The sequence below is a fragment of the Haliotis rufescens genome, unplaced genomic scaffold (assembly GCF_023055435.1).
Source record: "Haliotis rufescens isolate VD_foot unplaced genomic scaffold, xgHalRufe1.0.p SCAF_2, whole genome shotgun sequence".
Lineage (NCBI taxonomy): Eukaryota > Metazoa > Mollusca > Gastropoda > Lepetellida > Haliotidae > Haliotis > Haliotis rufescens.
The window spans coordinates 14,943,933-14,955,911 of NW_025963890.1; the positions used below are offsets into that span (position 1 = coordinate 14,943,933).

General features: G+C 37.0%; 1 protein-coding gene across 5 annotated transcripts in view; it reads right to left on the reverse strand.

Annotated features, from left to right (window-relative positions):
- Window positions 1–11,664, reverse strand: part of LOC124135583 (microtubule-associated serine/threonine-protein kinase 2-like) — a 198,662-nt gene extending 186,998 nt beyond the window's left edge. For all 5 annotated transcript variants that reach the window (XM_046500950.2, XM_046500949.2, XM_046500947.2 and 2 more), the window contains exon 1: window positions 9,755–11,664. In XM_046500950.2, coding sequence (XP_046356906.2) covers window positions 9,755–10,857 — 1,103 coding nt within the window. In that variant the 5' untranslated portion in view covers window positions 10,858–11,664. The remainder of the gene's footprint in view (window positions 1–9,754) is intronic.
- Window positions 11,665–11,979: the final 315 nt, after the last annotated feature.

Genomic DNA, 11,979 nt, shown 5'->3' on the forward strand with positions numbered 1-11,979 from the left:
ATTCCCGGCATGTAATACAAGACTGGGTGACCTTCTGGAGAAACGGTTAAAGATAAAATCAGGCATCAAAGCTCAAGCATTCCTGCCAACTTGTTGTTGACCCTATACATTGGACCCAAAGGACCTTACAGGGGTGCTAGACAAACCATCAGCTAATGCTATTGATTTGACCAACATTCTTAGCAGGACTGAATATTTCATGAATTATTCATGATGCAGGTTTTTATGCTTATTCTGACACTCTTAGATTTTCTTTCACAATTTTCTATCACGAAATTTTATCTTTGCAGCTGAAACGAGGAGAAATGCAATAACACTGCATCCATAACTTGAGATAATGAACAGGCAATCTCACTGACAGCTTTATTCAACATTTTCAAAAGAGTTTTACAATATTTTATCTCCACTGCACAGTTGCTATCATAAACTGGAACATAGGGCTCAAACTTTGAACTTCAGACGATCAAATCAACAACCTTATGAGTCTGAGCAAGAAATCTTGCCATAAGTATGACAATATTCATCTCAATCACAAATCCTTTGACACTTTTAAATTATTGTTCCTAAATACTTGGTTGAATTAATCTTATGTCCTCTTAAATTTACAATCAATAAATCCTTCATCAAGTTTCCCCTCTTTTCTCTACATGAAAGCGAAGATCAAATCTCCAAACTTGGATCAAACATAAAAGATAATGTCAGTCTGACATTTAAATGCATCATCTTCTTTGGGGGCACATTCGATGAAGTAATTTTGATGATATTTTCGACACAAAATCAATTACTCTGCAGTGATTGACAAGTTTGCTCTTTCCGACTGCCAGAAGACGAATATTTGGTTGCAGAATCAATGGCAATCCTGTCAGGTGCATTATTAGCCTGCAGTGTATGTAAGGACAGAGTTGATGAAATACAAATTATCTCAGAAATTTCAATATGGCCGACAGATCATATTGTCTGATCACGCTCTCTTGGAAATGACGGTCACAGCCTCATGGCAACCACTTCAGTGTCAGCAAGCAACGTCTGCTTCCTTACATTGTCATGTTTTCAATAAACTCACCACAAAGCAGAAATGCCAGTCTAGACATTGATTTGTTAATACAAAGCTACAGATTTTTTCTTCGAAATCATTAATAAAAATCTGTTCCAAAACACCAAGTGGACATCATGGCCATGCTTGCAGGAAACCTATCACCCAGAAACAGTGTGTATTTTCAAAATGATACTGATTAAAAATTCAGACTGAACAAACCTAGTTAGTCTGCCTCCCAGACCCAAGAGAATAAATATATTGAATCCAACTCAAGTCTAGAATTTGGCAAGTCAATATAATATTGCTTCAGCTCTTTGAAATAAACCATTGTTCTTGGATCCATTTGGATTTAACTGATTATTTTAATATACATATTTTGAATAAGATAACTGTATTTCTGGGACTAAATGTTCGTCTAATACCGAGGGTAAGTTTATGGAGGAGTTCAAACAAGGGGCAACAATTACTCCAAGGCTGCCTGTCTCAGATCTTCATCGCAAGCATTGTCTGGCATATCAACATTCTTGTAGAACTATGTTTGTAACCTGGAATATGAATTTTTCCATCAAATTCAAAAATGTAGAATTTCAACACTATTTGTCATTTTTGGACATATTAACTTCAAACTTTGTTGCAAAGCTGACAATTTCACATATGGTATCAACCAAACAGAGAAAGAGTGCCCATTAGACAGGGATGAGAATGGATATTTCCTTTTTCAGCTTAAACTTCCTTTCAATGGAGCATGATCCATAATTTGGGTGTGCTGAGGGAGGGTCGGGGAGCTTGGCCCCACTGAAGCTATCAGATTTTAACAGATTTGGGGTCACTAAAATCGCGGAAATTCGTTGATCCGCACCAGATTAGATGACTTGTATACAAAAATAAAATAAAATAATAACCAAATGTGTATTTTCAGTATACAAGACATCCTTTGACACAAAGACAACATCATTACCGATTTTCTCACAAACAAAATGCAATGTTTGGATAGGGAGTTTCCATTGAAAACTGCAGTCACCATCATAAGCATATCACATCATTAGATAATTGCAAGAGTGAAGTCAACAGGGTTCACTCTAATCAATGCAACTGATGTTGAAGGCATCTGCAACGCTGTGACATTTAATGATGCAGCATGTCAAGTTGCCATGGTGATCAATAAATAAAAAAATCAACAAAACCTTGCAATATATGCAAGCCAGGCATTAAAAACTTTTCATGAAAACTTATCACACAAATAATAATCCAAGCTTATACCACAACATACAAATTCAATTATCCTTTGTGATGACACAATGGCTCTCTGCACATGCTCTCACATCACAGGAAGCAAGACCACCAGACCAACAAGCACTGGCTGCCAATGCAGTGCACAGAATCCTTTGTCTTCCCACACACTGCATCCGCAACAGCCAAGGAATGTCTTCCCATTTGGGACTGGTGTCAATGAATGTATCTAGGCCATGCAAAACCACAGTGTTCTCCTTGGTGGCATGTTATGATTCTCCCCCTCCCAGCAGATTCTTATGGCAAATTGATATTTTCACAGGCCTCACTGTTTCACATGGATAAGATTAAATCACTACAACCAAGAAGAACAAGATGGCTTCTTGTGGAATTATACCAGGGGGGTCTACCTCAGTGGCGTGTGGATACATATCGCCATGTTCCTGGTCTCATGTTTGTTGTAATCTGTTTAATGATTAAAACTAAAGTATCAACTCTGAAGGAATTTAAATTCAATTCTAATTTGGAATTTGTCAAAAAGAAACTTTGTTTTTACAAGAATCTGTCATAACAGATTATAAGGTCTTACATAAACATTATCACTGAAAGCTACATGCTTGATACACCATCGCTTAGCCTGTGAAAATATATAATTTTGATAGATACAAACAACTCCATTCAAATTGAAAAAGAGCCCAAGTGAGATTGGGAGATCTAGACTTGCTTCATTAAGTGTTATAATATAGCATTAGGGTAAGGGCTGGGCAGACAGGAAAATAATATTAAAGGTTTGGGGACTTTGAGACAGACGACATGGGTGGCTTTCTATAGTAACTCCTAAGTCACAACTCTCCAAAACTAACAAAACAAAAAGTGGAACAGATTAAATAGCATTCATAAATGCAAATCTTGTCCTTGATGAACTATTTGTCCAACCACCATGAACAAATCACTCATTATGACTTTAAGGCATTACCAGATAAATAAGCCACCACAAGTACCCATCACACATAATGCCAATATTGACATGGAATGTCAGAAATTGGTTCATCTGTTCTCCAACGTTCATCTCACACTTGGCTAACAAACATTTCCACATCAGTTCAACATTGGCACTTCTTATACCGAGGATATTATCTCTCTACATGATGTCCAAGAATCAGCACAATAAAGCCCAAACCATTTTTTTAAAGAAAATCTGAATGCCACATTTCCTTCTTGGCTCATGAAGTAATAGGATTACAGTGGCGTCAAGAAGATAAATCTGGCCTCGGGACTTGAGCAAAGGCAATGGCATGGCTGCAAGTGAATTATTAACAAGCCATTAACTAGGATTACATAGGGGTCTCGGGATCTGATCAGACACAAATCCTCATTCCTCCACACGTATGCATCATGTATAAAGTCTGTTGCCTGCTCTGAGGTACTTTGAGATAGCCAAGGTCATCATCATCGATCATTAGTTCCACACTGGGGTTGTCGCCATGAAATAAATCTGACTGGTCCATAGCTCATTTCCGTCCTGTGGTCTATGTAATATAACAAGACTTGGGAAGAGGACAAAGAGTCCTTCCAGATTTTCACTTGTCTCCGAACTGACATCTGTCTGGTCTGACTGTGTTACTATGGTTTCGATTTATGGAATGGTATTAAAGATTTGATTTCTTAAGTTTATAGGGATAACATTCTTTGTCCTTTTACAGTTTTTCTAACATACTGTTTGAAGTGTTCAGATTGCTTTTGGGTAATTTACACACCTAAACATATATGACCCTCTATTTCTAAACTGTATGGGTCCCTTAGCCCATGTTTCTAAAACTTGGCGGGTTGTTTTGCACCATGTTCACAGGCAATGAGTTACATGAGCCATAAGTATTCTAATCACCCCGAAACTGTGCAAGCCAGACGTGAAAGATGTCCATCGATTCTGATGCCAAGAGTTTCCGAGCCCTCTTGATGAAGGCTCTTTAGCCTTTTTCACTTGCATCTTAAAAACATCTTTTCATTTGAAGGTTTCTACAGTACTCTTTTTAATATACAAGCAATCCTGAGCACGCACCAACACATTTTCTGTTTCCAATAAGCAACTGTAAAAATATACCACACAAAAGAAGTAAAGGGCACCTTATTCTTTCATTTTGCTATATATGATGTCACGCACAGACGGATTAACTATAGTAATATGAAAGAATCACAGCAAGACAGATTAACTATAGTAATATGAAAGAATCACAGCAAGACAGATTAACTATAGTAATATCAAAGAATCACAGCATGACAGATTAACTATAGTAATATCAAAGAATCACAGCAAGACAGATTAACTATAGTAATATCAAAGAATCACAGCAAGACAGATTAACTATAGTAATATCAAAGAATCACAGCATGACAGATTAACTATAGTAATATCAAAGAATCACAGCATGACAGATTACCTATAGTAATATGAAAGAATCACAGCATGACAGATTAACTATAGTAATATCAAAGAATCACAGCAAGACAGATTAACTATAGTAATATCAAAGAATCACAGCAAGACAGATTAACTATAGTAATATCAAAGAATCACAGCATGACAGATTAACTACAGTAATATCAAAGAATCACAGCGTGACAGATTAACTATAGTAATATCAAAGAATGGTCCTAAAATTCTTATGAATATTACATGATAATGATACATAGGGGTCTCATATGTCAAATATTTTGAAATACATAACACATTTTAGTCCCAGTACCTTTCTTCAGATGTAACCCTGCTACAAACACCTTTGACCACAATCAGCTGATAATAAGGAACAATAATCAGGTTCAGGCATGGAGGACCTGTCTTACAACGCAATCTTACAGCAATGAATGATGTAAATCTTACTTCACCCCTAGCTTAAGCTGCCATAGTGCTAAGATTGCTTTGTGAAACTGGCACTGAGAGATGGAACAAGCGCAGAGACTTATCACTATTGTGGTCATACAAGGACTTATCACTGATTATGAGTAGTTGGCTTCCCAGAGTTTGAAATTAACACTAACCCACCTGCCCAAGGCTTATACCTTTGTCAAAAGATTTTCTGAACATGCTGAATATTGAAGGCTGCAAGACACGCTGGCTCGTTCAATGTCAACACAAACAAAAAATTAAAGTGAGTGAGTGAGTGAGTGAGTGAGTGAGTGAGTGAGTGAGTGAGTGAGTGAGTGAGTGAGTGAGTGAGTGAGTGAGTGAGTGCACCACCTTTAGCAATATTCCAGCCATATGCAGGACTCAAGTTAACACCATGCACGATTAGTGACATTTCCTTATGTATTGTGACTTTAACCATCACATAGGTGAAAACTTTGTAGCTGTTTTTTTTGCACACTAGTGAAAATACAAATTAATTAACTATGATACGATGACAGAATATACCAAGAATTGGCTTTTCACATTGTACAGTGATACCTCTGAAAGAATCAAAACCTGGCCATCAGCATGACAAGCCTCACGACCCTACTACCCCCCAGATGCTATCAAGCAGGTTTGCGTTCTTAAACTGTACCCCTGATTTTACCCCTGATTTTACCCCTGGAAATAGTTACCATGGTTACATAATTTCAATCTGCAAAAATCATCCTACCAAATCATCACCTAAAGCTAAGAGTTTTGTCTGATTCATATCTTTAGCCATTGAAGAATATTTTTCTCAAAGGCCTTAAAGAGGTTATTTTTAAATGTCCTATCAAACATGTCCTGGAGGTACTGGCAGTTATAACATGTTTCAGGAGAGTTTGTAAAGAGCAACACATTTCCTATGTCAACTGCCAGAGCTTCATGACAGGATAATTTCCTTTCATAAAATGTGAATAGCGCAACAGATGCTACAAAACACTTAATGTTGCTGATGTCAGCGCATCAGTGCACCAGTGCATCGTGGTGCAAATCAGCTCCTGTGTTTATACAGCCATCTTTAACATGTCAGACAGTGCAGAGGAAATATCACACCCCCGCCCACTCTTATTTTGCTAGATTACCTTTATATTAATAATCATTATCAAGTCATACTCATAGTTACATCATGGACGGCCTTTCCCATTTCCATTGATTAATTTTTGTTGCTGTTGTTGTTTTTGTTGTTGTAGTTACTGAAGTGTGTTTACAGACTCTGCATGATCAGCAAGAAGAAAACAGTTATTACTAAAATGAGAATTTTCTTTCACACTAGTATTTGTTAAATTTGGGTCAGCCAATCTGTATACAAATAAATGAAAAGATAATAAAAACATACAATTCACCACGTTTCATAATTTCATAATTAAAAAGGAAATAGTAAGACTTAGTCCTTTCCGTATCAAAAATAAGACAATGCACAGCCATCAAAAACTAATTGAAATTTTGAGTAGCGCGTGTCTTTGCATCATACTTTCTGTATCATAGGGAAACGCCGTCAGAAGCTATGGTGACTTATCATGAAGCTCATTGGCCAGATTGTATATATTCATCAAATCATGAAGAGTTTTGCATTGATTTGTTTCAACTGATTAAAGGTTGTTTATTTGATTTATTGACCATGTTGACTTTCACCATTGATTTATTCCATTTCTTGGATCCAAGTCTGATTGACCTATGATATACAGCTTTTTGTGCCCAAATCACTGATATAAAGACATGTACCTTTCTATCTGTGGTTGGACCAATAGTTTCAGAAGTTCAGATGTCAAAGTTCAAACAATCTTGTTTATTTGGGTGTGTAAAAATCGAGAAGATGCATTCATTTAGACAGTGACAGATATTCATGTTTTGAACATAAGGACTAATCTTACTCTCTAAGAATTGAGATTAAATCATAAAAATTGCACATTCTTCACCAAAACATATAGCAGCTAAGCATTAAAATGAGACACTTTCGGTATTGTACAATAATACATTTTATGACATCCGTCATGTTCAGAGGACAAACATGAAGAAAGTATGGTCTCTTCTGAAAACAATCTTAATAGTTTCTGGAAATATATTCAAACATGTTAAAACCACAAGTAGTGCTGGCTATGGCTCTGAATATACATTGTTGCCGCTGGCATTTGAAACTGTCAGTTCTTGGGGACTCGCAACTCCAAAAATTACAAGTCCCTTCTAATTTTTGCCAGTCCCAACTTTCAACAAATAAAAAAACGTATAAAATGATTTGGTTTTAATTCTTTCAACATCATGTTCAGTGCAACGATGTCATCTCTGAAGTAACTTAGTTAGATCTATACGTCATTCTCACAAACTTCTGTTACAATTTTCTCTTCTGCTTTTTTAATATTTTGAGACGAAGTGGCTAGAAATGGATATTTAACCTAGAAATAGACAACGTGAAACCCTGATGGTAACAAACAAGCTGTCTTTGTTCGAAAAATGTACTTATATGAATATCACCTATGTTTTGTTCAACAACAAACATTTATAAGGTACTCTATTTGCCAGTCCACAGAGACTGGCAGTCACATGAATTACCGATCCATGCCTAATTTTACCGGTAAAAAACTTGTCATTACCGGTAAACGGATATGCTGATATACAGATCGATTTCTCACACTGATCATTAACTTTGGGATCAATTTAATTTTCGTAATTAAATTGATACATAACAAGACTCTCAAGTATGCATCTGCTCATATGTAATATAAGTGACTTGAGGCTAATATGAAAAAACAGAGCCCAGTTTACTGAGATCATGTATCAAAATATGAACATTCCCTTGAAATAAAAGCAAACTAATTTCAGCTCTCACAATCCTTATGTGAATATATATATATTGAAATAACATTACAAAAGATGATATATGTATAATTATTTTCAAATTCTTAAAAAAATTGTTCCATATCGATTAGACATGACAGTAGATGGATAATAGCAGTACTGCCAGATCGAATTATCAACAGATTGTTCAATCAATCACTCCAGCATTAACCTAAAGTAGACTTTCAGAGCTCGGTCGATCCCAAATCCTGACAGCCACATGTTCACCACATATTCCCTGCAAACAAAGACAGCCGAAACTTCTCTTTGATCAAAACGTAAGGGCTGCATGAAACGAACTCCATATGCAGAATTCAATTTACAGCAATTATGAAATAGAGATGGAGCATGCACCTTGCTAATTCAATCCCTCCACAAATAGCATGCATGTGTAGCTACTGTTTATTACACAGCTACAGGTGTGTGGGATGATTGTGAATTCATGCTCCAGTGCACAGCTTGATGGGGCCGAGGGAGATGGGAGATTCTCTAATGAAGGGGGAACAGTGGGTCTCAAATACAGATAGGAAATGACTAGGTAACAATGTTGGCTCAGAGGAAGCTTCATTTTCTTGGAAACCATTAATGTCAGTACAAAGAATCTCTAACCACACTGGCTGAAGGGAAATTCCACATATTACAGCTAGTGTGTAGCGGAACGATGACTGACAGTATTGCTCTCATGTTGCAGACGCCAGTACAAAATAATATACTTGGTTTCATACTTTTTCAGGATCTGTTGAAAAATAGGAAGACATAAAAAGCAATGTATCTTCCATATGTTTTCAAAAAGAACCATACAGTTATGATGCACCAGTGTTTTTATCCATTTACAACACTCTCTATGCATCATATGTATGTAATTAGTGTAAAGATGCTTCAAATAGAATATACATCAATGCCGCTTTATTCATTCTTTTAGCGAACACCAACACTAAGTAAATATCCATACACTGTCACAACTTGTGCAAAGAATGTGAATAAACATCAACTTGACTAGATGAAACTAGTTTTGCAGACTTATTCTAAACAGATCTGCCTTTTGCCTGCTAGAAAACTTCTCAAACTTACAAACATAATTGTGTTAATTTCAATGCGGTCATAACCAGTCAGTTATTTATGCAAATGATGCAAGCAGTTTTATGCTTAGTTCTTTATCAATGCTTTAAACTTTAATGATTCAAGTTTGCAGTTTAACTAACAGAAAGTTTATCTCTATACAAAACATATTGCCTGGTACTCTTTTGCAAGTGGTAATTCAATATTTTGGTAGGCTTCCAAAATTCCAGGAGAGGAATGTTTAAACTGTGAATTTCTTTGCCTGTGTTTTCCTTAAATTGAATATGTATTCAATGTGTGTCTTAGTCTCATCTATTTGTTGTGAAGAAATTGATGTGAAATTGAGAAAAAAAAATGTTGTGAAAGATACTTAATAACATAAGATCATGTAACAGACTCTAAGAAGCCGCGACAGTGTAATCCAGTTATACTGACCCTGTTGACTGAAAAGATTGGATTGGCACGAAATCTTGTGCATAATCATACTCATAATACACATAAAAACTCATGTAACAGTCAAAGGAAATGTCTTTCCCGTTTAAATTAAGAATCCAGTATCACTGAGGAACTGCAAACACGACAAATGGCACACTTTAAAAACAGTCCAATCAATATGCCTAAATCATGCCTTCATTCCTAAAAGAAACATTTTGAAATATTTTTCTTACCTGAACTCGGTTAAGGTCATCGTCGCTGGAAAATACTGTGCAAAGGATGACAGCTGTACTTTCTTCATGAATTCTAAGAAAGCAACATGGTCAAAATTTTCTGATGAAGACCTTCCCACAGGCTTAGCTGAAGATGCTGAACTTCGACGTCTCGGATGTAGAGCTCTATCAACTGACGTAACAATGCGTAACTGTTTATTGAAAGGAAAATGTGTCTCTGGTAAGTGTAATTCTTGTGTGTCGTCACTGAACTCTGCACTTTCACGTAAACGACTGTCACTTATGCTTCCCTCATCACTGAAATCTTCCCCACGGTACCTCTCAAAACTTGTGGAGGTACTACATGGAGAAAAATCAGACGAGGAAATGGACATGTCCTCGACATCATCAAATGCATTTTCTCTTGATAAACTATGTCGGGGGGTCACAGTTTTCAAAATACCTTCTTTCCTTACAGGGGTAGATGTCAAATCTCTAGGTGTGCCCTCGGGTCTCTTGAACTCATCTCCATCTGCATTGAGGAAAAATTTGACATCGGCCTGGGATGCTATGGTCGGTGTTCGAGGACTTGCCACAGATTTAGATGGAGTTGGATTATACAGTTTGTCTTCTCTCAAACTAAAGCTCAGTTCCTCTTCTTTGGAAGTATTAATTGTTTCTGTTAAAAGCTTATTTCTATCTTTTATGGGCGTTAATGAGTCTTCAAATGTTGATTTATCACATATCTCAATTGTATCCATAGTAGAATCTCCTGTACCTTCCTCCATAGAACGTTCTGTTTTGCTATCTTCCGTAATTGTTTGAAGGACTGAACTTCCAACACTTTCATCTTTTACTGGACTAATATTTACTGTTGACAATATTGATATTTCAGTATTCCCAACAATGAGTTTATCTGGAACCTCTTCAGTTTTGCTTCTTGATTTTGTTTTTGGTGGTTCTTTCAGCTTCAAGTCAGTTATCACAGACTCTTTTCCTTCTGCACCTTTATTCCCCCGTGTTTCCTCCGGATTATACGACCCTACCCTCGGTCGTTTCACAGTACCTGTTTTCCTCGCTGCCTGCTGAAACTGCGGAGTTAAAGATTTCCTTGGCGTGGACATGATTCTAATTTAATGTAGATTTAACACTTTGTTAAGAATGCATTCCAGTCAATCTTCATTTTGATTTCCAACACACAATGTGAGATTCACTACACCTCCTCTATCAAATACATTCCCATGCCACAAGGAGACTGTCAATGTTTACACTCCACTCTCTTCACCGGCCTGAAAGCCAACTGGCTGTCCAACTCGCAGCCTGCCGTATGCAGAACAAAGATCCCGACCACGGATACTTTTCTCATGGTTAGACCCTCAATTACATCTACAACTTAATTCTAATTTTCATATGAACTGTAACTTAGTGATAAGCCCACGTGTGATAAATTTCACTTCGTGGTGTTGGTAACTCGCATATAAACAAACTGTTTACTTCACAAGTGCTAACTTTTCTCACTGTTGGAAAACATAGTGAAATGAAATGCCACCAAGCTTCATTAGCTTGATTAACCTTGTGTTCCGAACAGCTTATTTCCGCAATTGTACGCTCATGATTGAGAAACAAAACATGAGTCAGTGTCCATACAAGCTCGCTATCCCATGTGCGAGGGCCTGCTCTCGGTTTGTTGTGACGGCCATTTTCCATACATGGGCCACTGTTGTCCCTCTCGGATTGGCAAATCCACGGGCAGGTCACCGTCTCCGAAGTAGTCCAGTATTCACCAGAACACCATAACGATAATCCTTCCACTCACCAAGCCATTACGAACATAACCACATCCAGAAGGTGTACTACAACTTCGCGTGGATTCCCACTGTGGAAACCTCAGAGGCTCCATTCAGAAGTTTACGTACGCAAGCATTGTGGGAGTGACGTTAGCGGAAAATCTATCCGGGTTAGAGGTCGCGGGGTCAGTGAGATGACCTTGACATGCAAAGTCCCAACTTTAGAAATTTCACATTGCGTCACCAAGAGTGACCGCGTGGCCAGATCAGAGGGTCATTTTGCAAATAGTTTCGCGAATAAGAAATTAATTTCTGATGGTGAAACATTAATTTTCAATATCAAGGATTGTTTTTAAAACGCTAAAGCAAAATGTTTAAAGGTATTAGACTCTATTTCAATTACCGAAAAACACTATAAGGAAGAAATTTATAAATCAATTTTCAGAATAAACATTGAGT